General features: G+C 55.4%; 1 protein-coding gene across 4 annotated transcripts in view; it reads left to right on the top strand.

Annotated features, from left to right (window-relative positions):
* FRMD5 (FERM domain containing 5) overlaps window positions 1-27,939 on the top strand; it is a 111,879-nt gene extending 83,940 nt beyond the window's left edge. Inside the window, exons 2-15 of one of the 4 annotated variants that reach the window (XM_055817353.1) lie at window positions 150-254; window positions 4,823-4,865; window positions 5,400-5,538; window positions 10,765-10,862; window positions 12,844-12,967; window positions 13,987-14,074; window positions 16,537-16,625; window positions 17,739-17,802; window positions 18,535-18,626; window positions 20,581-20,655; window positions 21,363-21,431; window positions 21,578-21,684; window positions 25,100-25,452; window positions 25,632-27,939. In XM_055817353.1, the coding sequence (XP_055673328.1) occupies window positions 150-254; window positions 4,823-4,865; window positions 5,400-5,538; window positions 10,765-10,862; window positions 12,844-12,967; window positions 13,987-14,074; window positions 16,537-16,625; window positions 17,739-17,802; window positions 18,535-18,626; window positions 20,581-20,655; window positions 21,363-21,431; window positions 21,578-21,684; window positions 25,100-25,452; window positions 25,632-25,679 (1,494 nt within the window). In that variant the 3' untranslated portion in view covers window positions 25,680-27,939. Of the gene's footprint in view, window positions 1-149; window positions 255-4,822; window positions 4,866-5,399; window positions 5,539-10,764; window positions 10,863-12,843; window positions 12,968-13,986; window positions 14,075-16,536; window positions 16,626-17,738; window positions 17,803-18,534; window positions 18,627-20,580; window positions 20,656-21,362; window positions 21,432-21,577; window positions 21,685-25,099 lie in introns of all 4 variants that reach the window. The other 3 variants (XM_055817357.1, XM_055817344.1, XM_055817347.1) reach the window with 3 other exon arrangements.
* The last annotated feature ends 5 nt before the right edge of the window (window positions 27,940-27,944 follow it).

Here is a 27,944-nt window from a genome sequence, read left to right on the forward strand (position 1 = left end):
TGGTGAAGCACCAAGAAATTGGTGGGCTTTGCACCGTCCTCATTGCCACTTTACAAGTTTCAGACCCTTCACTCACCCAGCATATCCCAGCTCCTCTGCCTCACCACCCTCCTCCTGCCACTCTGTAAATTAGTTTCTTTGTCTTGCAGAGAGATGCCAAGGGCCAGTACCTGTTCGACCTTCTCTGCCACCACCTGAACCTGCTGGAGAAAGACTACTTCGGCATTCGGTTTGTGGACCCCGACAAGCAAAGGGTGAGAGCCCTGCCTGCTCAGGCTGGGTGATGGGGTGTCTTGCAGCTTGGTGGTATCAGACTTGTCCTTGCTGCTGTGGCTGAAAACCAGAGTATGAAGCAAATGGCTGCAATAAAATTCAGTTCAGGCAGTGATGAGGGGCTCTTTCCCAGCAGTTCTCCCCCCGCCCTGCTGCTGGGTGCCCTGACATGGTTATTGCGTTGCCCACGGGAAGGGCATCGTGGTCCCCTGAGCACCCTGGGGAACCCCCTGCCCCTTCACACCTCTTTCAGGTGAGCCAGGGCTGAGTCTCGAGCTGCAGCCCTGGGGAGGGGGAACGGGGTGGGGCACACAAGCTCTGGCAGCGGCAACCTCAGTGTCCCTGCTCTGCTGACGTGTCCTTGGCGTTGGTTGGGATGTGCAAGCTGGAGGAGCTCACATGGCTCTCAGATCCCCATGTGAGTGGTGAAAGCATCTCGTGTTTGCAAAGTGAGAGGATGTGATGCTATTGCAAAGGCAAAGAGGGAGGTCTCCTGACACTGGGTTTGCAGGACTGATTCTAGCAGAGAATCACATTTTAACACTGAGATTAGGCCGTGCGACAGCTTTGTGCTGAGAGTCCAAATGGTTGTGTGGTGAAACATGATGTGGGAGTGCACAGAGCTGACAGCCCCTGCGGCAGGACCTGGTCTGACCCGCCAGTGCAGCTCCCAGCACGGATCTGCACGGAGTCCTGCCAAGACCCCAGGCAGCTGCGGCCGGTGCGGGTGGAGGGTGGCACAGCCTCCCACAGGGGCAGAGCCCCGCAGGTGGGTCCCATGTGCCACAGTCCCAGCGAGCTGGATTTCCCTGCAGAAGTTTTGTGAGTGAGTCTTGCCACTTCTTCAGGGTTAACTGTCCGTATGCCTTCTAAAGCCTGTGCGGAACGCAAGCTCTGCACAAACGTATGTCAAATCGCTGCTTGCCATTAGAGCGCTTGAGGCTTGTGAATGAGAAGCGCTGTGAACATGCTCGCGGGTGTAGCTATTAATAACAATCTTGTGTTGCACTTCCTGCTGATCAATACAAGCCACCGTAACGAACAATTCCAGCTCCCCAAGGCACCTTTTACCACGTCTGTTATGGGGAGCAGACGCTGTTGAGCAAGGAGCTGGGTGCAGAGCTGCTCCCTTGCTGCTGCCTGTGGTAGGATGGGGCTGATGTGAGCCCTTTGCTCCCCGCTTCTCCCTTCCAGGGCACCCACTGACACTCATGTGGCTTTCTCACCCGGAGGTAGCCTCCTCTTCCTTGTCCTTCCTACCTTGCTAAAGCACAGCCATCACAGGGCACATGATGCTGCTGCCTCTCACAGGGTCTCTGGACCGTCACCCCCTGCTGCGTCACCTGTGCCCACCAACTCATGTTTTCTGGTCTTGATCCCTCCCTGCTTCTCCAGCTTTCTCCCAGATTTGCCTCCTGGTGTCATTGTCACGCTGATGCACGACCTCTGAGGGCTGGATTTGCAGTGGGCTGTGGAGTGGTGGCTCTTCAGTGCTGGAGAGCAGCATTTTTCTTGAATGATGTTGAGGGATCATTAACTGACACTCCACTTGTGTTGGCTCTTTGTTCCCCTGCTTTTTTGTGAATTGCCTCTTTAAACACATGCAGAAATAAAACCCTGTGCATAATGGATTATTATGCATCATCCCTGTGGGCACAGTCGGTGGAGAGCTACTGAAGTCTGTGCTCACCAAGAGCTCGGCACAGTGCTCTGGAAACCCCCTCGGTGCAGTCACTGTGTGGAGGAGGTGTATCGGCGATTTTCTTGGAGCATCTTCACTTGAAGCAAATGGTGGGCAGATGGAGAACACAGGGTCTGTTTCTTGTCCGAGCTGGTGCAAGGAGAGGCTGTTTCTCTGCTGTTACCTGTGGTGGGTCAGTGCCCAGGGTCTCCTGCACACTGGGTGCAAAGCCCAAAGCTGGTGGGCAGCGGCTGCCTGCAGCAGTGTGGGAGCCACTCAGGGAGAGGGGCACAGAGGCAGAGCTGGCACAATGATGCCAAGAACACTCCTTCTGCTGGTGCTTTGGTTCTGGGAATAATCTGTTTCAGTTCAGGCCACGAGGGTTGTGTAAGAGGTCAGCTTTGAGCAGCATCCCGGTGGGGGACTGCTTGGGAGCGGGGAGACCCCTCTGCGTGGGAGCCAGCCCCAGCCCTGCAGCTCAGGGACACTGTGCCTATCGAAGAGTTGCCCTGGTTTAGCATTTCCTCAGCTGAAAGTGCTGCGTTGAAGCTGGTGATGAACTAAGCTGTCACTTCAGTCCATTATTTCTGATGCGCAAGTCAGTCTTTCTTATTGAAGGTGTGCTCTGCCATATGCCTGGCTGGCAGCCTGGCAGGGGGGAGCACAGTGAGTGGGTCTGGACTCTGCTTCTGCCCGGGGCTGGTCTGGGAGCCTCAGTGCTCCTGTGATGTGGGAGAGGCGGCTGCTGCAGCCCGCAGCATGCTCCAGGCACAGCTACAGCTCCTGCCGGGAGGGCACGTGGCAGTCATTGAAAACCTCTTAATTTTTAAGCGTGGCCGAGAGGAGCCTGTGCACTGCCCTGGGGCTGCTCCAAGTGAGATGTGTCTATTGAGAGCGCAGGTCTATGGACAGCAGCGATAGAGGAGAAAAAGAGAGGGGGGAAAAAAATCCTGTTTCCTTACCCATCATTTCCCAGCTCTCTGTTGCATCTGGGTCAGAGGATCTGAAATCATTTCAGCCCAGTCCAAAAGACAACAGTGCTTCTTCTCAGCATGGTGGGGACCAATGGTGACCCGGAGGTTCCCTTGGTCCTGTGGTGGCTTCCTGGGACCTGGGCAGGCATCTCCTGCAGGAACCCTCCCTGATGTTCCCTGTCCTGACACCGCTGTCGGAGTCCCAGGACTGCTCACTGCCAGTGTTGGGGTGCATTCCCATGGGACTCCCCCTTGCCCCAAGGCTTCCCAAAGCCTCCTAAGCAGGGGGCTGTGCCTGCACAGTCACAGGAGTTACCAGTGCAAGGGACCAGACCCCCAGATAACAGGGCATGTCATGGCCGCCTTGACCCGTCACTGGTTTTTGCAGTGCTACCAGCAGCATATCTGCAGCAGGTGCCAAATGCACCCCAGAAAAGCCCGAGTAAAACCCAGTGCAGTTTGTGCAGCTGCGTGGAGCCACTGCTTGCTGGTTTTGCCTCAGTGGTAGACATTAATATTTAAGAGTTTTCTATGGCAATCCAGTTTTCAGTGATGCATCTTTGAAGGCCTGTAATCCCTGGTGCTAACTAGTGTTTGTCTTAATTGTAGTCATTTTGCTTTCGTGTTTTGGTGTTTGAGGGTTCCCTCTTCCCAACACACAGGCATCTGAAGCTACTTCTTGACTGACAACGTTTTGTTCCCTAAATATGCCTGGCCAAACAATGTCAAATCAAAGCAGCAGCTATTGCAGAGGCTTTGCTGCAGGCAAGAGCTTGATGGTTTCTTTTTGATGGCACAGAAGTATAATTTCAGAAATACAGGCTTGAGCTTAACCTTCCCGGTGTCGTGCTGCAGTTACAGATCCCAGTCCCTGCTGGGGCTGGGCTGGGCGATTTCAGGCAGTCGTTGCAGCCAGTGCTGCAGAGCAGTCACCCTCGCAGCAGAACCGCGCTGCTGTGCGCTCCCGCCTGCCGGCACGGGCAGCCACCAACACCAGGAGCTGCATGTCCCTGTGGCCGTAGCGAGGTGAGCAGCCCACTGGGCAAAGCCCCACTTTCCCTGGAGCTGCCAGCCTGCAGGGAGGTGAGTTTATGCTTTCTGCACACTGGACCTTGGTTTAGGCTTTAAAAATCGCATCTCCAAGTGGCCGGTCCATACGCTTCCTTGGCACCATCCAGTGCAACTGTGTGGCACCAGGGAGGGACAGTTTTAACAACTGGGGACCAGGTGCTCCTGGTCAAAAGTGGTCACCTCTTTGCTGTGATTGCTTACTCAGCTAGTTGGTGAGCAGAGCACCCAGAGCAGGAGGTTGCTCAGGGTGAAGAAGGGTGCCTTTGGCATGTAACGTGGTGTCATGGTTTAACCCCAGCAAGCAATTAAGTAGCACACAGCCACTTGCTCACGGCCCAGTACCCAGGGGAATGGGGAGGAGAATCAGGGAGGAATGTAAAACTCGAGGGTTGAGATAAGAACGATGTAATAATTGAAATAAAATAAAACCAATAAAAATAATAACTATAATAACAATTACAATGAAAAGGAGGGAGAAGAGGAGAGTAATAAAATCCAAAGAGAAGTGAGAAGAGAAACTAAGTGATGCACAGTACAATTGCTCACCACCCGCTGAGCGATGCCCAGCCACATCAGATGGAGGATGCTGGGGCTCGGGTCCTGATCGGGCCCTCCCTTGGCTGCCAGACAGACAAGCAGGGGCTGCAGCCCCCCTCCCACCCCCTCTGCCATGCAGCTTACAGATCTGCCACAGCATAGGCTTTTATTTCAAGCAGAGGTTTGGGGGTTTTTTTGTTTCTTTAATTTTGCCTCAAAGAGTCAATGTTATTAATTGAAAGTATTTGTTACTGAGTTGCTTTAATTACCTTCTTTTTCGTTTCAGCATTGGCTGGAATTTACCAAGTCAGTTGTGAAGCAGATGAGGGGTGAGTATTGCTGCGAGCTGATGTCCTAGATAAACAGTGTGTGCTCTTTTCCTTTTAGATGTATTTCCATTTTCTCCGGTCTTTCCCCTCAGAGGTCAATTCCCAACACATCTCCCAGAAAAAGGGCCTTTTTGATTATCCATAAAGCTGTTCTGCTGGGCTGAAAGTGGGATCATCCTCCACTGGTCCCACCACACAAGCAGCCAGCCCTGCCCCTCAGCACACAGGCACAGGGCACTGGCCCTGCTGGAGACCAGGACAGAAACAACAGGGATGAGTAAATGAGGTTTGCCAGTGCCGGAGCCTGCCTGGCGAGCGGGGACCGGGCTGTGTGGCTGGCAGCCAGTGCCATGGGCACGTCCCCACGGCTTTAGCGAGGACATCTGCTCCCACCATGGCCGCTGCAGTGGGGAATGGCCCTGTGCCCATCTGCTCCCTCCTTACCAAGGGCAGCTGGGTGTGTTTGGGAGTAAGAGGGAGGGCAGGTGAGACCCCCAGCAATATCTGACTGTGTCCTCGAACGGGGTTATTCAGGAGGACGAAGGAGACAAACGCTGCCGTTTGGTGACTGCGGTATTGCTGTTCTTGCTGCAGCCCAGCCTCCTTTCACCATGTGCTTCCGTGTCAAGTTTTATCCCACGGACCCTGCTGCTCTGAAGGAGGAGATCACCAGGTAAGGACGGGGCACCTGGCGTGGTGGGACTGGCCGGCACTGGGCAGCAAAGGCTTGGCCAAGGCAGGAACACTCTGCTGAGCTTCGGTTTATAGTCAAGGGAGAGCAACAGCCATTTAGATTTCCGAACAAACCTGAATGTTTCTGGGTTGTCCCAACTGTGGAAGAAAGGCATGGAAATGCCCACCTGTACTTTGTTAGCGAGTGGAACCACTGTGCCTGGCGGGGAGCGCTGGCTGTGGGGCTAAACCCACTGACTTGTTCTTCAGCTGCAGGCAGTTACAAAACCCACGTTTCCAGGGCAAAGTGCTCAGAGTTGCAGCACTGCTCACCGGAACGTCCAGCATGTCTTCAGGACCATGCTGCCAATGCAGAATGGCTCCTGGGCTGCACCAGGTGCGTGCCCTTCCCTGCGGCTCTCCAAAATATCTCCTGCTGGCTGGAAGCCCCCAGTCCTGGTCAGTGCAGGAAGGTGGGTTCAAGCAGGAGCAATTCTCCTGTGAGGGTCCGTTTTCTGCTTCTGCTGATACTTTTGCCACTTCTGAATCAGCTGTTAGTGCCACTGCCTGAGCACATCCTTAGCTCAGGGTGTCATTATGTGTGCTTGGTCTGTTGGGAAGGGTTTGAGTGTCTCCAGTTCCCTTGACTTCCTCTGGAAGTAATTAGCCACATCCCTTTTACGTAAGGGGCATGAATGCTCTGGGAGAAATGGGTGATAAACTGCGATACAGGAACTTGACAGCGCTTCTCTTGAGTTTCTATCTTTAGGGGCTCTTCATGTCGCTCTTCCTGCCAGAAGGAAGGACATGAAGAGCACTCCCAGAGAAATTGCAGCAGCTTTGGAAAACAACCAGCAACTGTGGCTCTCCGGGGCAGAGCAGCCCAGGCCCCACTGCCTGCCATGGTGTGGAGGGTCGGGTCTGTGCTTGAGGCAGCTGGGCTGGCACCTTTGCTAAAGATTTCTGCGTATTTCCCCTGGAACTCTTTGCCGTTATTGCTGCAAATCTTACTTGTCTTTACAAGCCTGCGGTTTGCTAGGGAAAAGGTAATAAAAATGGTGTGGACTGGGTGCAGGCATGCTGGAGGGAGCGTGCCTAGGGCCCAGAGCACTGCCACGGCATAGGCACCCCACTGTCCCCACCAGCCCGGGACCAAGGCTGTCACCTACCCCAGGGGCAGGACCTGCTTGCTGCTGCAGTGCCTCTGCTGCTGCTACACCCAGTGCGGGGTGCAGGCTGCATCATTTGCCCACTGTGCAGAGGTGCAAGAAGCTCTTCAGCCTGACCTGAGAGCTGGCGGGGTGACAGCAGCCGTGGTGGTGTCCGACAGCCCTGCCCAGGGAGGGACAGGGGGCGGGAGGGCAGAGCAGGCGCTGGGATGGCGTTGGTGGTCTCTGCTGCTCCCCTCTGCCAGGCTGTGCTTTGCCGTCCTGATTTTCAGACTATTTGACTGGTTTTCCCTAGTTTCAAATCAAGGGCCTGCTTGTACCTTTAGGAAGTTGGTCAGCTCACTCACGGCACGTGGGCACCTGCAGGCCGCTAAAAAAAAAGTATCAAATCAGTTCAGAGGATCCAAAAGTGTGCTGGGGCAAAAAGTGCCAGCTGCTGACCCGCTGATTATCACAACAAGCTCTAGGAGGGAAATGCTTGGCTTTCCTTCTGCTTTCAGTCGTTTGCAGGTGTCCTTATGTGAAGTCCGCGTCAGGGAGATGATCTGGAGAGGTGAGGTGTGAAGAAATGACTGCAGAACTGCTTTTCCTGGCTATGCCCTGGATCTAGGTTTGGGGTGTGAAAGGGTGCAGATCTTGCAGGGTGCCATCTGCCAAAATGCAGGTGAGGGCTCCAGACAAAGCCAGTGAGCTGCACCTGTGAACAAAGGGTCTGGGTGTGGGGAAGAACCACGATTATTTGTGTGCGCAGCTGCAGTGCTCCCCTTTTCCCACCTCGGCTCTTACCTGTGATGCACCTTAGTCTGAGGCAGGAGATGGTCGATCCTGGAGAAGGAAGCCCCCCCCCGCTTATCTGTAAAAAACAGGGACAAAAGTAGCACAGACTTCTCTTGCTGTCTTCAAAGCAGGCTGGAAATGCCATGTTGCACTGTGGACAGTCAGCTGCTGCAGATTGCAGGACCCCCAACATCTTGGTCCCCAAAATCCTCAAACGGTGGCAGATAGCCCTTGTCACTCCCTTGGGGGGCTCAGGCTCAGCAGCCTGAACCCGTGCAGCCCCAAATCCCTCTGCATCCAGGCCCCACGCTGGGCTGCCATTTCTCCATTTGCTCTGGCTGCCACTACATATTCTCAGTGAATAGCTGGGGTCCATGCTAAGCGTGTCAAGTAGGCTTACTGATAGAGCTAAATATATTCCAGGATTTAATTCTTGGGATTTTCAGTCTATTTCAGCAGGCAGCAAATGAGAGAGGACGTCTGGGCTTTTGCAGCCTGTTATGCAGCGTGTTTGGAATATACCTGGGCTCAGCTTTTACTTCAGTTTTGTGTGAATAAGCTCTCTGTATTTTTGTGGGGCAGATCAGTTAGAAGTAGTAGAGGATGGTGAGGTGTTTCAAAAACTTTTCTGGAATCTGGTTTCCCTATGGTAATGAAGAAAACTAATGACAGCTTTGCTTATGTTTTGCAGAAGGGCACAAAAACCAAAACTAAAAAACCTCTTAAGATGTTGTTAGGAAGCCTGAGAAAGTTTCGGTTCTTTGGGTCTGACCTTAGAGGGGAGATGCAGATGAGGAGGAAAGCATTTGAGCATTTGTAAAGAGCCCTGTGTGCCTTTGCTGGGCCTGTTTAAAAGTGTCTTCATGTCCAGGATGCCAGTCTTTCTGCTGCTGCCAGGAGTTGTGCTGTGATCAGCTTTCCTGGCTAGGATTGCTCGGGTTTTTTGTACAGGGACATTTTAGGGGATCAACAGAAGTGCCCAGGAATAGTTTCACACTGATACGTCTCCTTGTTTTGCTTAAGAGGCATTTATTTAGTTTGCAGTTTTTGCATTTATTCCCATCAACTGCAACCCTGTATAGCCATCAGACCTTAATTTAAATGTGAAATGGCCACAGACTGTCTCCGAATAAGGACAGCTATTATGTGGGCATTAAGCTGCACATACAATATGTTAATTGTATTTCTTTCCTTTAATCAGCGCTTAGCAAACATCTGCAGTTGTCAAGCACAGTAAGGAGAACTGAAATGCAGGTCAGGGATTTAGCATTTCCAGAGGGTGGGAGATGGACCCAAAAGCCTCGGGGTGGTGCTGGGGGAAGTGTTGGGGGCAGGGTGAGCATCTCACCTCCTGGGTCTCTGGAAATCCTTCAACCTGCTTGCAGGCAAAGCAGTGGCTCCCGGGGACGGAGCCAGCCCAGGAGCTTGCTGGTTCAAGCTCAAAAATATTTCCTGTCTTTAATGTCCTTTTCTTAGGCGGCCTCATCTCACAGGCCAGTGCTACCTGGGAAACTCCCCTTTCCAGGGGATATTTCCAAGGCGTAGGCAAGGCTTTGGAAAACTTGTTTGGCACCTGCTGAATGTTTCTGTTTGTAAAACCAGCTCGAGTCTGAAGACTTTCCCTGCTTAAAGGGAACAGGGTTTCTGGGGCAGGGGGCATGAGAGCAAGGCTGGGAGATTGGCAGGGTGAAGCCTGTTCAATTATGCATTTGTTTCGAGGCCTGTGCTGGGGAGGGGCTGGTGCAGAGAAAGTCTTGTGCTGGGAGAGAGTGGTGGGGGTGCTTGCCAGCTGAGCCTGGGGGTCCCCATCCAGGCTGGCCCCATGCAGGTGTGCCCAGGCAGCAGCAGGGTTTGTCACCCGGAGCACTGGATGCCCTGACCACCGACCGCTGAGGCTGCTGGTGCTTGGGAGAGGGTGGTGGGAATGGGGAGAAGACTGTTCTCCTTCCCACGAATAAAACATGAGCCTAGCTTTGGGACTGCAGTCACCTCCTGCCTCTTCTGTGCCCTGCAGCTGATGTGCATGTGGAGCTCTGCAGCCCAGCCGGGCTCAGGCTGTCTGCCCAGGGGCTGGGGTCAGGGGCTGACAGCCCCCCACAGCTTCAGGGTGAGCCCCCTGTACGGGTGACCTGCCCCTGCTTGCTGCCGTTCGAGGTGTGCCTGCAACTGCAGCCAAAACCTGGGCTTAAAATTCATTTTCCCCTGGACTCATACACTTTAATAACTGGATTTCTCTTTAATATATTTTATCTGTGGAAATTAGTGGTTTATCTCATCATAAATACGGATTTGAGAAATGAAGCATGACTGAGATATTGCAAAGTGCAAGTGTGATTATTTAAACACGTTTCTGAGCACTCCAATTTCCATTTTGCTCCTTCACTCTATGGCTTAGGTTTTACCATGAAAAGGTTTTCCCAAATGCATTGCCACATGACTCAGCCAAAACTGTTACTTAGGTTTAAATTTATTCAAATATGTAATTTTCCAATATAGAGTTTATCTTTTCGCTGGGCTTTGGTGCATGGAGATAGAGATGGGTGAGCACATGGGCTAGCTCGCTCTAAATGATGTGGTGTTGATCACTGGCGAGCATGGAGGAGGGAAGTGGGTGCATATGCAGAGACCTGGAAGGATACAGTAAGTCTGGGAAGGAGAAAATCATGTTACAGGGAAGCTGAGCAGCCAGGCGAGGATGCAGGACCGGGAAGTGCAGCAGACTGGTGGGCTTAGGACCACAAGACCCCCTTCAGAGCATCGTCCCTGGGAACGTCAGCCCCTGGCAACTTTGTGATGGGCTGGGGTGGTTGCAGTTGTGTTCAGACACTGCTGTCCAAAACAGGGTGAAGCATCGTCGCGGGGGACTCGGGGGCTGATGGGCAGAAGGGACTGACACCCTTGTCTATGAGATTCCTCCTTTCTGCAAATGTGAATCTGCATATCTCTGTGCCCAAGGGAGCTCTGCTGGAGCTCTGCCCTCAGTGGAGACCTCCATCAGCCCTTGGGTCAGGTGCCAGCCCCGGGGCAGGTGCAGTGTCCCTGTATGCTGGAGTAGGACTGGGACATGTAGATCTGGGCTCCAGCACCCATCCTGACTGGGGAACTGCCCGGTGATTAGCACTTGTTTGCTTCTAGGAAGAGTATTGTCTTGTAAATGGGCTGCTTGGAACTCACAGGAAAATGTTAGTGCAAGTGTCTCATGACAGATATTCCACATCTATATTGCCTGTTTAGGTCATTTAAGCTTTGCTTAACAAATGGACTGTCTCTTCTGTCCTCAGGTATTTAGTCTTCCTGCAGATCAAAAGGGATCTCTACCACGGCCGTCTCCTCTGCAAGACTTCCGATGCTGCTTTGTTGGCCGCCTATATCCTTCAAGGTAATGCTTTTTGACAAGATAAATTTGCTTTTCATGCTAAGTACTGATTACATTATTTCACTTACAACAGATCACTGCACCTAGAATACAAATGTCATCCTGCCAGTGCGGGGCTCATGCTTCAAGGCTGTGTTTGTGCCGTGCAGTGCTGGCCTAGAGGAGGGTGAGGACTGGTGTTGGGGTCTCAGCCACAGCAGCCACGCTGCACTGCCATCTGCTCCCTGAGCTGTCCCACCTGCATTTCAGGGCAGCGGCATCCCTGTGAGCATCTTCAGCCTGTGGCTCCTGGTTCTGTGCTTGTCCAGGCACAGAAGCAGCCCTGTGACAAAGCACTTCTCTCCGTGGCTGTGCACAGCCTGCAGTAACTCTGGCAAGCACCTGCAGTTTGCAGTTGCAAAGAGGGCTCCAGAGTGAAATGCAGTCTTGCTGATTGCTAGGATGGATGAAGATGGCCTTGGGTAAGCTCGTTGCTTGCTGCCAAGCACCTCGGCAAAGAAAGTGCTTTTGTCAGCAAGTTGCAGAGGCACTGGTGGAGTTAGGAGCAGGAGGTGGAAAAACCTCTGAAAACTTTCTGCCTGATCCGCCCTCCTGCCTGTTTTCCTGCCGACATGGCTCTGCCTGCTCTTCCCTCCCAACGCGTGGAGGTGGCCAGTCTGCTCGATGTGGTGCAACACCTGGGTGTTCAGCGAGGGGTCGTCAGGCTGTTTGGAAGAGCTGGGTGGTGCTGGTGTGATGGAAAAGCATCTTGAAGTGCCGTCAGCACTGCGATGCTGGGGGTGCAAGTGGGCTTCCCTACCCAAGGGTTCTTGGCTCGCCACGATGCCAGTGTGGCTCTCTGCAGTCCCCCCAGTGCCTGTGCTCACATCCCTGGGATGAGCTGGAGGGATGCACCTCAGCAATCAAAAAAGACAAGTCTGAGCTCCAAAGCGTCTTGGAGTTATTTCACAGTGCCTGGTGTATTTCTTCCCTTTTGGTGTTTTAAGCAGGAAACATAAAAATTAATGTAACGTCTCCATTTCACTTAGGACCTGAGGCTGGAGGGAATTAAATGAGAGCAAGGTCCTTTCATCCCCCAGCGATGGTTGGCTGCCGGATTACTGTAAATCCCAGCAGGAGGGACCAGCTACACAGCCATGCTGCAGTGAAATGTCAGCAGGGATCACTGCTGGCCCCGGCGGGGTGCTGGGGGAGCGAGCTGAGCTGCCTCAGCCCATGCCGAGGAGAGAGCAGGGCTGAGCTCAGAAATCCGGCTGTTTTGGCATTTCTGCACCCTGGTCTCAGTGCTTGGGGCCACTGGGATTGTCCTGAGGACAGATCTGTAGCTGCATTTGCAGCTTGCCCAGGCTTGAAGCACGTTTTCCAGATGGGGGTCAGTCCCTGCCTGCAGCCATAGCAGGCAGCCCCGGACCCTGCTGCAGGGCAGAGCTGCTGTGTCAGCTGTCCCCGTGGTCACCCAGCAGCACTTCCCTGGGCTAGGTAAAGAGGGGAAGGAGCTTTTCTTCTTCGTGTCACTTTACAGACTTCCAACTAATTACATTTTTTCAAGGTGCAGTTGTATCCATAGGGTGAGCAGAATTCCCTCACTGCCCCGTTTGCAGCTGGCTGGGGCCGGGATGGGGATCGGGGGTGCCCCCACGATGCTCCGGGCTGACCACCCCAAGGTTGCCATCGCACGGACCCAGTGCAGCTCCTGGGAGGTTCTTGGCAAATAGCTTGAGGAATTAATAAATTTGGGACAGTGACCATCTGCTGCCGGGTGATTCCCGAGCAAACGATGAGATTAATTGGACACAGTTAATGTCTTACAAATGATCCCTCCTGATGGGAAGCATGGCTGGGTTGGAGCAGAATTTCTGGGATGCTCTGAGCCCTGTGCCTGGTTGCCACCAGCTCCACTGCTGAGGCAGGTGCTGCTGGGAGGGGGATGCACACTGCGGTCTGGGTTGTGCTGCTGTTCCTGAATGATTCTGTCTCCCACCAGCCGAAATTGGGGACTATGACCCAGGGAAGCACCCAGAAGGCTACAGCTCCAAATTCCAGTTCTTTCCCAAACACTCGGAGAAGCTGGAGAGGAAGATTGCAGAGATCCACAAGTCGGAGCTGAGGTACAACTGGGGGCTTCGCTGAGCGGGAGTTTCAGCTGTTGTAGGGATTACTGATGCTCAGCTGATTTTTAACCCCGTTCAGGATTTTCACTTGTGCCACAGGATGTGTGCTTACCACTCTTGCGTGTCAGATCCAGCTGAGAGCCAGTGGTGCTCTTGGCAGTGTTGGTAGAAACAAAAATACAGAACAGAGTAGGCTTTGGGAAAGCAGGTCATTTGATGGCATAGAGGCATCACGACAGATCGCCTTGTGAGAGGAGCTGTCGTGTCCCACCAAACCTCTGCTTGCTGAAGGGAAAGCATGATGGAGCAGCCAAGGACAAGCCACAGAAAAGTGCAGACAAATAAAAAAAATATGCTGGCAATGCAGCAGTCCAGTCCTGGTGCAAAATCAACCCTGATCCCTCCTGTCCCAGGGAGGCCTGAGGGGTTTTGCCTGCTCCTGGCTGTTGGCTCAGCTGGCACGGCCCAGGGGGTCCCTGGTCTTCCCCAGCAGGATGGGGACAGTGACCAACCCCCCCATAAGTACCCTCCAGCCTTCAGCAAAGCCCCATTGTTTGTGGCACTGGTGGTGCCTCTAGGGCTGCCTCCTGACCCGACAGCGGTCCCTGGGGAGGACGGTGAGGTTTTAACCTCCTGGAAACCCAGCAGAGCTGTGCCCTTACGTGCTGTGGGCTGCTGCTGGGCAAGCTTCTCTTTCCTCTCCCCTGAAGAAATGCCTGTGCTGCATATACGGAATTCAGCCCTCAATTTTGCCGGTGCTCCTGAATTTTGGTCCTTTCTAGTGCTGCTGGTTCAGTGTGTTTCCTGCTGGATCAAGCTGGCAGGAGAAGAAAGGCTGGGTTCCAGTGCTGGTCTCCTGCTGCAGATTGATTGTGCTAATGAATGTAACGAGAACATGCCATGGCTGATGCCTCTCGTTGTTAACAGAAACCCTGTAGCCAAGGACTTGACTTTCACATTCATGTCTTTCATGGAATATTCTTTCTTTTTCTTTCCTATTTCTTTCCTTCCTGTAGTGGGCAGACACCAGCTACTTCAGAGCTGAATTTTCTCAGGAAAGCCCAGACTCTGGAGACCTATGGGGTTGACCCACACCCTTGCAAGGTAAAACAGTTTTCCTAATGTTATTGCTTGTGTTGGATTTCTTGCTCCAGCCAGTAACAGCCTGCAGAAGTACCAGTGACTGGTCCCAAATGCAGCCATTTGTCACCTGGCAGTGGGCTTTGGTGCTGGCAGAGCCATGGTGCATGGGATATGCTGGAGCTGGCAGCTCTTTCCAGCCTTAAAAAACAGCCCCAACCAGGCATGTGCGCACAGAGGGGAGCGCGATGGGCAAGCGCTCCGAAATCCTTCCAGAGTGTACTTAGGGAGGCTCTAAGAAAGCATTTTCACATGCAGACAGCTATGAAAGACAGTGGCCAATCATCTTCTGCTAAAGCATGTAATTTGGAGGCAGTAACAAGGTCAGTAATGTGTCTGAGCAACCAACAAGCATTAATCTGCCAGAGACAGTCTATCACTTTGCTCTTCCCTGGCCAGTAATCCAGTTTTCTGTTTGAAATGCTTTTTATTGACTGTAGATGTCATTGCATGTGGCTCTCTCTGGTCCCTTATCACCCTGGAGATGGATGCGGGATGCAGAGCAGATGGAGAATTTTACTTTAAGGGCAGTGCCTCCTCTGTGGTCCCCTGGGGCTTTTAATTTAATTATGCCACATAAATACACAATTGCAGTAAATATACCTGGCCTGGGGTGCAGGGTGTCCCATTTACTGGCAGTCTGGTATTGTTGAAGGGGTTGCCAGGCTGGAGGAGCTGAATCACTGTGCCGGTTCAGCTTTCCTACGTTATCGGCTGGATTGGGCCATGCTGCCCTGGGAGTGGTGCTTGGTGCATCTGGCTTAGCACCAGTGCTGGTGGGGTCTGTGCTTTGCTCTTATTTCCCTGTAGGGTCCTGTGCCACATGTAGCATCCCCAGCCCCTGTCAAACCTCTGTGCCCCCAGCTCCCCATCCTCTCCCCCAGCATCCCCTATCCTTCTGGGGGCACCCAGCTCCCACCTTTCCCGTGACCATGGGAAGCTCAGCCCCACTCATCCCGTCCCAAAGCAGGAACCCCCCAAACAGCACAGCTTCAAGCCTGACACCTCGTTAATCTTCAGGCCGCAGCGGCTGCAGTGTTAGCCATAGTCAGGACAGGACTGATGGGTCGCTGTGTCAGTGGTGCACAGGGGCAAGCAGGGTCTGTGCCCACTGTGAGGGTACACCCCCCTGCCAAGACCCTGCTTCTCCCTTTCCTGAAGGTTTTCCCAGGTTTGGGAAAGAGCCAAAGCGCTTTGGGCAGCCCAGGGCATTACCTGTGGGCTGGTACTTGCAAAGATGTGCAGAAATCTTCCTTCTTCTGCAAGACAGGGCTGCTGCGTCTGAGACCCGAGTCTGGGGATTTACATCTTGCCTTGTGCAGAGCATTGGGTTGAGGTTCAGGGCTCTCTGCTTTTGGTCATCCACCCTTGACAGATTTAAGACAGATTTCTGATCTAATCTGAATTTTAAACCAATTTGTTCTCTACTCAGACTCAGAAGATCTTATCGCAACATTGGCTCCCTGCCACCTCTGCACCATGCCAGCAGAGTAACTGGGATCCAGTGTCCCTGGGTGGAAAGCAAACAGCAGAGAAGAGGTTTCGCCTCTTAATTAAGCCAGGGAAGGGTACAACTTGGAGCAGAGAGGGAGAGTTGTACCTCCAATATACAGAGAGCCTGTGCATGGGGCATCTCAGTGGCGAGCAGAGCTGCCCCATGCTATGCTTTCCCCTGAGAAAACATCGCAGACACCAAACATCACTCTTCTGCAGCTGCCCCTGTAAAATTCTCTGCCTGCTTTTCCTGCCCAGTGCAACAGAAATCCTGAGCCTGGCATGCACCACACCTTCCCTTTGGCTCAGCATCCTTCAAAAGCCATCTAACTGTCTGCTGGCCAAAAAAAAGTCAGGGCGAGTCTTAACAATTACTTACTGGCCGCAACTGTTTGATAATATTTTTTAAAATTCAGCATGTATCTGTTTTTTCCATGCACACCAATGCAGTTAACAATAGCTTCCCTGGAGTCTAGACATTATGATTAAGTTAAACTGCTGCCTTGCTCTGTACATGACACTAATTATTGGTTTTAAACTGTCTCAATGCCGCCCAGCTGCACTGGCTGTGAAGGGCTCTGAGGGAGTCAAGTGTAACGGGTTTTTACTGTTTCCTGGTTTAATTACTAGTGAAAGGTTTGGTGGGGCACTGCCTTCACTGTTTATTCCTATATGCGGACAGGGCAGCTGCATTGTGGTTTCTCCTCATTAGTGCTGCTGGGCCGGCTGCCGTGTTCCGTGTTATTCGGCTGCGGGTTTTGCTGTGTGTGGAGGGTGTCACGGTCCTGGTGAGCCTGCCGGGAGCATCCTGCTGGCAGAGATGGTGTGGAGGATTCTGCAGCGCTGCTGCCTTTGGGGCGGAGGATTGCTTTTGATGTATAAGCTTTGCTGGCTTGGCAATATTTTGATGAGAAATTGTTGCTGTCTTCCAGGATGTGTCGGGGAACGCGGCGTTTTTGGCCTTCACTCCTTTTGGTTTTGTTGTTCTGCAGGGAAACAAGAGAGTTCATTTCATCAAATGGTGAGTTCCTGCCCCAGCTTCGCCCATGGTGCCCTGCTTGCTTGGAGCCGCGCCGGCTGGCTCGCTTCTGCTCACGAGATGTGCATGGTGCTGCAGGGCAGGGGCCGTGAGTGCCCCACATCACCCTGGGGTGTTCGAGGGATGCTTGGGTGAGCCCCCACAGACAGGGCATGTGGGTGATGCCAGTGCCGGGTGCCTTCCCCGGGTGCTCACACTGCACCGAGTTAGGGGCGTGGTGTCTGTATGTGCATGACGGTGGTAAGTGCCCCCAGTGCCCCCATCTGAGCAGGGGACACAGGGGAGCGATGCTGCCGCAGCTGGAAAACCCATCCTGTGCCCCGCACATGCCTGCACCGGCACACCTGCATCTCAAGCAGGGGAGAAAACAGGTCATCTTCACAGTGCTGTGTGGTTGCTGCGCTGTGGGGCAGCGGGATTCTCCTGAGACCGGGAGAGCAGCGCTGAGCAGAGCCATGCTGCACGCTCAGGGTGTCACTTCTTGCTTTGTCCCACCCTTGGAGGAGCCCAGGAGCCTGGCTGCCTCCTGTGTGGCAGCTGTATGCTGGGCTGCCGGCTCCAGGGGCTTTTCTACCCTGGCCCCTAAGCCTGCTCCTGGTCAGCATGCAGCAGGGCTCCCCTGTGTGAGCTGCCCTCTCTCTCCGTTTGCTTTGTGGCCCCGGACTGTTTTCAACATTTGTCTACATTAAACTGCATCATCTGCGTGTTGGCTGAGTCCCCCAGAAGCCCCCCAGCCCCTCTGAAACTGGTTGTGTTGTTCCTTGGGTTTTGCTGCATCTCTGATTTTGGCCGGTGTGTCCCTTGCAGCTGGCATTGCCACCCAGCCAGTGCCCATGTGATGAGGTCCCAGTGACTCTGGGACACCCCACTGACTGTCAGCTTCCCCCCTTCCAGCTGCTGGTTTCTGAGCCAGGGCTCCTCTCACTGCCCTGTGGCGCCTCCCAGGGATGGAAAACAGGGTCTTGAAGCTGCCCCACTGCCACCCCCAAGCACCAGTGCTCAGCCCGCAGCTCCCAGTAAGCGCTTTGGCCGGTGCCGTGCCTGTGAGCCGGCCGGCCGGCGGTGCCTCTCACCTGCCTGTCCTTGTCCTTTCAGGAACGAGGTGACCAAAATGAAATTCGAAGGGAAGACTTTCTATTTATACGTAAGTCAGAAAGAGGTGAGTGCTTTCCCTTCCCATGGGACTTCCCGAGCGCAGCCGCGGTCCTTACTTCAGCAGGTTTTCCATGAGCAGCCTGCAGCAGCGTCACCCTGTGCCTGGTGGTGCAGGGACGTGGGCAGGGTGGCAGGGGCTGCACCTCGGTGGCAGCACTGGGGTCACCTCCCTGCTGCTGCTGGCAGCTTGCTCGGGGCGTTAGAGCCTGCAGACCCCAGGTGAGCCCCGGGCTGTGCCCAGGAGAGGGGCTCTGCCCTGAGCAGCAGCCTGGGACCTCCCACAGCTTCTTGCCGTGCCTGCCTGCCACAGCCGTGTGCTACCTTTGGGATTGTTGGCGTTATTTGTTACCACCATCCTGCTCTGCTCGGTCAGCCCTGGTTAATGAAATCAGCCTGAAAAAACCTCTGGCTGAAATTGGCTCCCACGCAAGCCATCAGCATGATGTTTATAACAATTTATTTCCGGGTATTTAAGAAGGCAGGGAAGCCAGAGGAGGTGGGTGGTAGGTCACTGGCACAGATGTCTGCCCGTCCTTTGTGCAAGGTGCCATGCCAGGGTGTCTGCTGATGCTCCAACATTTCCCTGTGTCCTGAGCGGCTCTGGAGGAGGATCTGCCCTGCATCAGTGCTGCTCCCCAGCTCCAGCTGCTCAGGCCTCCCTCCACATTCCCAGCGTTCTGCCTGGCGGGCATCACTCACTTGTTTCCCCTGCTGACTCCTTGTCTTTCTCCTTTAGGAAAAGAAAATTGTTCTCACATATTTTGCCCCAACACCAGAAGCCTGCAAACACCTCTGGAAGTGTGGGATAGAAAACCAGGCTTTCTACAAGTAAGTGCTTGGCCACCCGGGCGTGCGTGGTGGTGTGTTCTGCATCTCCCCGTGGGTCAGCACAGCACCCACCCGAGGGCTCCATCCAGGTACTGGGGCTCCGGCACTGGCTGTCACCAGCCACATGGCACCCCTGTCCCAGTGGCCCCGGCAGAGTCCCCAGCCACCAAAAGTACCAGTGCCCCCAGACTGGGGGCTCTGCTCCCACCCCTGCTGCACTCATTCCTCCACAGCAAACCTTTAACCAGGAGATTAAAACTAACTGTTTGGCGATTAAGCTTTTAATGCTGAGCAACCAGCATGAGTCCTGTCCACAAGAGCAGATGTAGTTCAGCGTTTTCCTGGTTAATAGCAGCTTGTTCGGAGCTGGCCGCACTTGCAGATGCTCAGGTTTTGTGAGTGCAGCTTGTGGCCAGTGCAGGATGCAGCAGGGATGGACACTGGCGGAACTGAAGGAAGGTTTTTTGACCTAATATTCTGCGATGGATTTTCAAAATGGCTTTGCAGGGTCTGTTTGTGCTGAATCCTGCACAAAAATCCCCACTGAAGTCAAGCCAGTGCCCCGGGGCGCTTTAGAAAAGCCTGCCTTTTAATGGGGAAGGCTTAAAAACTTTCAGAAATAATCTGCTTCTAAGCTCTTGGGGAACAAGGTAATTATTCATGGGAAATATTCAAGGGACTGGGGAGGTGATGTGCAGTCTGGGCTGCACCTGTGAGCCTGGGCAGTTGGGGACAGTGGCTTGAGGGACCATCCCCGCCAGCTGCCAGGCTTTTGCAGGACTTCTGGCCTGGATGGGGAAGGTGGTGTCGTTCCCCAGGAGCTCTGGCTCCCTGGTTCTTGGCCACCAAGGCAACTTTTCTGCCCCTGGTTTGGTTAATCGGGCTGTCAGACAGAAAGGGAGAGGTCACGGGCTGGATTGTCTGCCAAAAAACCAGGGAGGTGCCAGGTGGAACAATTTGGTTTTACCATCCTGCTCATGTTGTACTTAAAAATAGCCTGCTTTGTGCTTTGTAACGAGTTTTATTTTAATCAGCAAGATGCGAGATAAAGCGTGTGATGTATTCTCTTTGGGAATACTGCAATCAGCAGCTGCAATCAGCAGGTTTCATTTCTCATTATATTAACATGAAATGAAATTGCAATATTGCTTTACAAATCTTTTTATGATTAATCATGTCAGTAGATTACTGCTGGATTACACACCCAGTGGAGTGGACTGTAGGCTCAGCCGAGGTGCTGCTGGGCTCCTCCTGGGGCAAGGGGCCGGCTCCTGTGTGATGATGGGGAGATAGGACTGTCCTTCCTGGTGGCTTTACTTGCCACTGGCCAGAGTGACCCCAGTGAGTGCCAGCCCGCCTGGGACGGGCCTGTTCCCACACCCCTGCGACGCAGAGGTTTTGTTGAGGGTTTTAGCTTCTGGAGAGCTTCAGCCCTGTGCCGCTCCTGCGTGTGGGCACTCACTGGTGGCCCCAGGGACGTGGGCCCCAGACCCCTCCAGCCACTGGAGAAGCCATTGGCAGCAGGTTCATCCCAGAGCCCAGGTACGGTAACGCTTCTGCTGCCAGCAGGGACATGCTGTGTCAGTGGAGAGGGCTGTGGGGTGATGCCCTGATGGACCAGACGCTTGTGTCCCACCAGCTGGTGCCACCCCACCGCTGGCTGTGGCTTGTTTCATTCCTGATGGTATTTCACATCTCCGTGGCTTTGCTCCTGTAATTTGGCCTCGCTGGCGGCACGCAGCTCCCACCCTCTGATGCTGGGGGTCAGTCTGGTGGGGGGGATGCTGTACCAGCATCGGCAGAGCAATCTGTCCCCACCACCCATGAGGTGCACTGGAAACAGTGTCAGGCAAAGGCTTTGCCATGAAGCAGTGCCGGGGGCCGGACCCTGCCCAGGTGCTCAGCACCTGGCCGGTGGCGCAGGGTGCTCACGCAGCTCTTGGTGCCATTGCAGGTTGGAGAAGTCGAGTCAGGTCCGGACGGTGTCCAGCAGCAACTTGTTCTTCAAGGGAAGCCGGTTCCGATACAGGTAAATAATGACAGTAAGTAGCAGTTACTGGATATATTTTTCGGGTGCTCCTCTGGACGTGCTTTGGGGAGCGGTTCAGGGCTGCAGTGGGCTGAAGACTTGCTGAGGGTCCTCCTCTTGCAGTGCTGCTGCCTCAGTGAGGCCATCCCCACTTCTTCCTCTGTTTCACAGCTGACATCCCTCTCCCCAGCCCCAGAACTGCAGAGTTCTGGAGGGACAGGAGTGGAGGGGTGGAGTGGATGGGGAGCTTTGGGGTTTGGGTTTTGAGAACAAGGAGTGAGATGAATGAGCACGGTTCCTAAATTCCTGGGGGGTGTTACTCCTCCATGGCCCTGGCGTGAGAGCCTGGACCTGGGACCTCGTATCTCTGTGGACGAGAGACCCCAGCGCATCCCCAGATCCCCAGCTGCAAGGTGCACGATGGTGGCACAGGAGGGCCTGGGTGCCCCTGGTGTGTGTGTCCCCAAGAGGGGAGGTGACCCCACAGTGTCCAGCGTCTCTTGCCAGGTGAAGCAGCAAAATGTGGCAGCGGAGGTGCCAGCCCAGCCTTTCCCTGCTCTTCCCATCACCCTTCTTTCCAGCAAATATTTCTGTTTTCCCTTGGAGCCATGTGGAGAGCTCCCATAACCAGCCTGTGTGTGGGGAGTTCACAGCTCGCTGGTGCGGTGCTCGTGTCCTCACCGCTGCTGTTCTTAAACCACCCGCAGTGGCCGTGTTGCGAAGGAGGTGATGGAGTCCAGCGCCAAGATCAAGAGGGAGCCGCCCGAGATTCACCGGTAAGAGCCCGGCAGCAGCGGCAGGGTGCAGCCCGTGGGGCCGGGGCCTCCCGGGGGTTTGGTGCCCGGCTCCCCGGGACGGCCGAGGGAGCCACAGGACCGAAGCAGGAGCGCTGCACTGACACTGTCCCTGTTGTTGTCCCCAGGGCAGGGCTAGTGCCAAGCCGGAGCTGCCCCTCCATCACCCACGGCCCCCGCCTGAGCAGCGTGCCTCGCACCCGGAGGAGAGCCGTGCACATCTCCATCATGGAAGGTAGGGCACGGGGCGGCTCTTCCCGCCACTGCCGGGGCTCGGGACGGGGGCAGCCCCGGCACCGCGGACATGCGTACGTGTGGGCATACATATATGCGTCTGCATCCACATATGCAGACATACGGCACGCACAGAAAGCGGACTCGCACCTCCAGCTGGTTTTTGTAGCCCCTGGTGGGGGAAGGGAACGCTGAGGCAGGGGAGGTCCCTGGTGTGTCCCCCGGGTCTTACAGGAGGCTGGGCAGCGCCAGGTGTTGTTCTTGCGGCCACTTTGGCATCAATCGCTGAGCCCAGGCAAAGCGGAGGGCTGGTTGTGGGACAGAAGTTTCCAGTGCAGACGCAAAGCAGAGGAGAATTTCTCAGTCATGTTAGTTTAGATTAATTTGGAAATAACAGCAGAAGGCTGCAGGTTGCCCTGATAGCTCTGACCCAGGGGAGCGGGGAGCGAGCCCTCCTTTGAAGCTGCACTGGCAGCCTGGTCCTGCGCACGCCAGCGTGCCTCGCTCTGCTCTTCCAGACACCACGCTGGCTTGAAAGCAAAGCAGGCCTGCCTGGCGAGGCACGGCAGCACCCGCGGGGGCCCAGCAGGGCAGGCTGGTACTGCGAGCCACAGGGCCAGGGTCTGACCACACGCAGGCTGGTTTGCGAAAGAACTTTTTGTTGCCTGCCTGGGAGCTGCTCCTTGCCGGCCACTGGCCACCACCCATGGCTTGCCTTCGGAAATGCCGATTTTCTTCCAGTCTGCCGAGCTGGAGCACTTGTGCCAGCCCCTGGCCGCTGTCCCAGGGCTGGGCTGCACCTGGGAGGGAGGATTGGCAGAGGGCAAAATGCTGGGACCAGCCCTGGCACTGCCCCGCAGGTCTGGGGACAACACTGGTGGCTGTGGCTGTTGTACCCACTGGTGATGGCAGCGTCTGACTCCCAGTGACAGCGGTGGTGGAAAGCAGTGTGTGTGGTGGGTGCTGCTGGTGTGTGTCGGGGCCACAGGAAGATGCGTAGAAGTTTGGAAAACTGGGAAGCGGATGAGGGAATGGGATGGCAGGGGGCGAGGCAGGGGTGCACGGCCAGCCCCAGCACGGCCACCTGAGGTCCCTCGGAGGAGGAAGGGTGTTTATTTCCATTGAGGGAGCCCAGGGCTGACAGCCGTGCTGATTTTGGGGCAGAAGCGTGCTTGGCAGCCGCGCAGCCCTGCGTACAGGGTCACCTCTGCCACCCAGTTAAATGAGCACCCTCTCCCCCACGTCCCGCACGTGCTGTTGGGAGGGGGCAAGAGCAGCGAGTAGCCTCCCCTGAGGAACGGCGCTGAGCGGGCACAGCCTCCCGGCACCACCCCTGCGCCAGCAGCTGCCTGTCTTCGCTCTCCCTTCAGCTCGGTCCCGTGGAAATGCAGGAGCCCAAAATAGCCCTGACCCCGGGGCCCCAGCGCCGCTTGCGCCAGCCGCGCCAGTGGGGAGCAGCGGGCCCCGCGCCCCGTCGCAGTCCCTGCGGGTGCCCTGTGCCCCGGGCCAGGCCCACCGCTGCCCGTGCCGCCATGGTGAAGTGCCTGATAAAGATTAAAACCAAAGTCAGCGTCCACCTGCGGCTCATCAACCACTGCTGCCGGGAGGTGAGGGTCCGGGTGCTGGCGCTGGGGCCGCAGCTGCTGGCCCGGGCTCTGGGGGCTTTGCCGCTCCTCCCGGCTCTCCCCAGCCCTGGCTACGATGCTCCGCACGGCCCCGGGGATGCACCTGCACCAGGTAACGCTGCGCTGCCGGGCTGCGCGGGCTCTGGGCTCTTCTTCAGCAGGGGCGTCCCCGGGGGTCCCCACGGGCTCCACGTGACTGGATGTAGGAATGTGGGGTGCAGGGTGGGTGCTGTGGGGAGTGGCTGGGGTCTCCTGTGCTGGCTGGACCCTGGGTTGTTATTACCACAAAGCAGCTCCGGTTTTCAGGCTGGATCCAGCTTTCCCAGATTTTTTAGCTTTTTATGGCAGTCCCGTGGAGAAAGGAGGGAAGGGGGATGGTTGGGGTTTGGGGGACCAGCACTGCTCTGCTGACAGTGAGCCCTGAGCTGCTGCCACCCCAGCGGGTGCCAACCCCGTCAGGGACCCAGCGGGTGCCGTGAGGGTCACATGAGCTTTGTGACACACGAGAAAACATAGCTGCTGGGGTGAGAACATGTTTATTCCTCCCCTGCGCTTATCGCCGGAGCCGTGCCCGCAGTGGCACTCGCGTTAAGCCAAGCTGATCCCTAGGCATCTGGGGAGCATTTACAAGGCAGAGGCTGCAAATCCCCGGGGAACGCCGGCAGGATGGGCTCGGGGCTCTCCGCTTCACCCTTCGGCGGGGCGTGGGGCCAGGGCACCCAGTGACACCGTGTGCCACGGTGCTTTGGCGCGCTGTGCTCTCCCCACCTGGGCATGTGTCCAGCACTGTCCCCCTCGCAGCCGGCTGCAGGGTGGCACTGGGGACTCGCTGCTCCTGGCCACCTCCCACCCCGCATTGCTTGCCCTCTCACTGTGAGTACTGCAAGGAACAAGGCCTGCGCTTGGGGGGGGTTGCTTGGAATTCGGGGTTTTTGGGAGGGCGTGGGGGAGGAGGAGGAGTTGCCTTTCTCCTGCCCGGCACGCTCAGCCTCAGTGCAAAGGGCAGCCCAGCTCGCGGGGCAGCTCTTCACGTGGCTCCTGGCCAGGTCTAAACCAGATTTCTGAGCGGCTGTAAAACATCTCATTTTTTAGTGACGCAGCAGAAATCAGAGCTGTCGGTGAGGCTGGCCCAACGTGCAGCCCCCGAAGTCTCCTGTGCATGACAGGGCTGTGGCTCCGGGCCATCCTGCACACGGCCGGCACAGCCCTTGCTTCACACCTGTGGCATCCTGAGCTCGTCTTTTAATTCTCTGCCTCAAGGTGTGCAGCAGAGGCTGGCCCAGGGCTCCCACAGGTGAGGACTGTGCCAGACAGGAGGCAAATCCAGAAGGATAAATCCCTAAGGATCACCCTGGGGGCTGTAGCAGGCTCAGCTGTCTCCAGTGGTGCTGCGGGGAGAGCTTGTCCCTGTCCCAGCCCCCACCCCTGGCTCACCCCTGCCTGTGCCGCGGAGGGGCTGGCACTGCTGACGGCGGGGGGGGGGCTCAAGCAGCCGGGGGCAGCGACCTCGTAGCAGTTGGAGCACACAAGGTGTTTGTGATCGACTGAGGACAAGGCCAGGCCCCTGCCCCTGGTCCAGACTGACAGCCAGGGCTGTCGGTGACAGTGACAAGTCACACGGGTGTTTGAGCGTCACTGTGGCAGTCACGAGCTGTGGCCGCCGGCCTGGAGGGACCAAAACCAAGCAGCGCCAGCCAGGGCAGCTGTGCTCCATCCCTGCCAGGGCCGCCGGGCTGAAGGGAGGGGTTCCTGGCGGTGGAACCGCTGAGCATCCCCCCTTTTCTCCCCCAGGCCTGGAGTCTCTGCGCGACAGTGCCCACTCGACCCCGGTGCGCTCGGCCTCCCACGGCGATGCCTTCACAGCCGCTGGCCGGAGCGGCCGCACAGAGAGCAGCGAGCGGGTGGCCGTCATCGCCGATGAGAACTACAGCCCGGCGGACAGCGTGCTGCCCACGCCAGTGGCCGAGCACAGCCTGGAGCTGATGCTGCTCTCGCGGCAGGCGAACGGGGCCCCGTGCAGCATCGAGGAGGAGAAGGAGTCGGAGGCCGGCACGCCAGCGGCGGCCGAGGCGGAGGAGCTGGGCAGCGAGCTGCGGGCCCTGTGCCCGGGTGCCGGCGGCCTGGGGGCGGCACAGGCGGAACAGGTGAATAAGTTTGTTTTAAGTGTCCTGCGTTTGCTCCTTGTGACAGTTGGACTCCTCTTTGTTTTGCTCCTCCTCCTGATCATCCTTACCGAGTCCGACCTTGACACTGCCTTTTTCCGCGATATCCGCCAGACCCCCGAGTTCGAGCAGTTCCATTACCAATACTTTTGTCCCCTCAGGCGATGGTTTGCCTGCAAAGTCCGCGCCGTGGTAAGCCTGCTCATTGACACCTGAAGGCAGGAGTCGCCACGTAACTAGCTGGGGGCCTGGGGAGAGACCAGCCGCCGTCCCCCGTGCGCGGGACCCGCCGGGGCGCCTTCGGCACACACTAACCCTCCCTTCCCGACCCACAGCACGGTGCGGCCAAGGAGGCGGCTTTCCGGGAGGAAGACGGGGTGGACGCAGCCCCCGGGGCCGCCTCCTCCCCGTGCTCAGCCGTACTGCTCCCACCCCTGGAGCCCGCACAACACTTTACCGTTTCGATTCTCACAGACGCGCGTATGACTTCGGAAGCACCGAGCAGAGAGGAATTTATTTCTGTGTTGCCACCCACCGTGGTACGAGCATCAGCCGGGAGGCTCGCGATGCTCTATTATGCAGGAGCTTTAGCAATGGTGCTACTGAGTATTAATTTAAACACTCGTGTACTGTTACATTATTAAATCCACCACTGTGCACACCACCACCGCCACCACCTTCCAAGTACCGCTTTGCAGCAATCCCTCCTTGCTAACCGGAGTCTCCTACACAGCGACGCGCAGTGTGACGCTATCGGGGGACACCCCGGTTCCCCCCACTTCCAGGCGTGCGTGCAAGCTGGCTCCCCACGTCGCCCGGCGCACGGGAGCCCTCGTCCTGCACTGCACTCAGCCTTCCATCGCTTTTCCTAAGCCTTGAAGCATCAGCGCTCCGGAGGGCAGGGAGAGCATGGGCAGGCGAGCACACACCAGGCGCTCCTGGCCCAGCCTGGGCCTGCAGCCGGTAGTGACCGTGTTGGATTTATTAGGAAGACCTTTAGCCTCCGAAATTGTACCTGTTTTGTACAAAAAAAGGAAAAAAAAAAAAGACAAAAAAAGAAAAAAAAAAAGACTGTTTCAAGGTCTATTTTAACAACAAAATGCTATTTTGTTATTGAATCTAATCAAGTCTTTTTTTACTTTACGGATTGGGTGACCGTGGTGCGCTGTACCAAGCGGTTCACGCTGAGCAAATGGTGTAAGAGTAAACGCTTTTGTAGCTCGGAAGCCTAACACCAGATTAACCCGTCACTAGTTTTGGAATAGAGAAAGGAGCTATAATTTTGTGACTTTTCTGAAGATAAAAAGGCCAGAACCGCAGGAGTGGAGGTGACACTGAACAAGCCAATGGACAACCATTACACCTGTCTGTTCTTAAGCAAAAATCAATAAAACCAACTCATCGTACTTGTGACGTAACCACCAGGACCTTCAGTTACCTGGGAAGCAGCAGACTATTTACACAGGGAGCAATAAAAGCCAGTTCTGTTTCGGTTGAGAAGTTGGACATACTTAACAAAAAAAAGGTGAAAAACAGGTGAGCAAGTTTTATTTCATCTCAGGGAGAGATTTTACGTAAGCTGGGGCCATAACTGCAGTTTTAAAAAGCCTGATTTCCGCGTTCTTGTCTCTGAGCATCCCACCATCCATCACCACACGTGCGGGTCCGGCCCCGGCTCGGCCGGTGCCTGGCAAAGGAGCACGAGGATGATGTTGGTTGATCCAACAGCACAAGTCGGCCAGACTTGGATCGTTTGTCACGGCAATAACGAGAGGTCCTGTTGAACTACTGTCTGGGGGAGGGGGGAACAAAGACCTGAGCCGTCAGGTCTCACCACCGAGGATGCAGCCGCGGCTGCCCGCTTACAGCACAAGGGCCGAGGAGGGTTTTTACGTACAGCCCCTAATCCTGAGCAGGCCCGAGCCCTCACGAGCGCTGCCAGGAGAAGGATTGATTTTTACACGATAATCCTGTTTTATGCAACATAGCAAAATTAACTCTTAGTGTAGTGTTCCTACCTCAGTCCGTAGTTATGGTGTTTCTATGCAGTGCGTGGTAGTCCCGAACCTGACGTTTTTCGCCCCGGGTTAAAGATGCAGCATTCCCTCCTCCTCCTCACTGCTGATGTCCTGCGTGGTGTAACAGCACAGCCCATCCGCCCGCGAGGCGCCCGGCCCCGCGTGCCCTGTACATGAGACATTTTCCCTCCAAAGCGCAGCCTCTACGCCCTGACCCTGGCACCCCCTACATGGGCTCCCTCTAGAGCAGCAGCAGACCCGGCCCTAGTTTTACCTCTGCAGTTTCCACCCAGCGTTTTACTGCAAAACCATGAGAACTGGTGATTTTTTTCATCGTATGTTTTTCCTGTATGTTCCATATTATGTCTTGTGTTTCACTACCTGTTAGTTTTACCTGTCTTTATATTAAAACGTTGTTTCCATAGATTCTTATATCAGAAAAAAAAATAAATATCT

The sequence above is a fragment of the Falco peregrinus genome, chromosome 1 (assembly GCF_023634155.1).
Source record: "Falco peregrinus isolate bFalPer1 chromosome 1, bFalPer1.pri, whole genome shotgun sequence".
NCBI classification, from domain to species: Eukaryota; Metazoa; Chordata; class Aves; order Falconiformes; family Falconidae; genus Falco; species Falco peregrinus.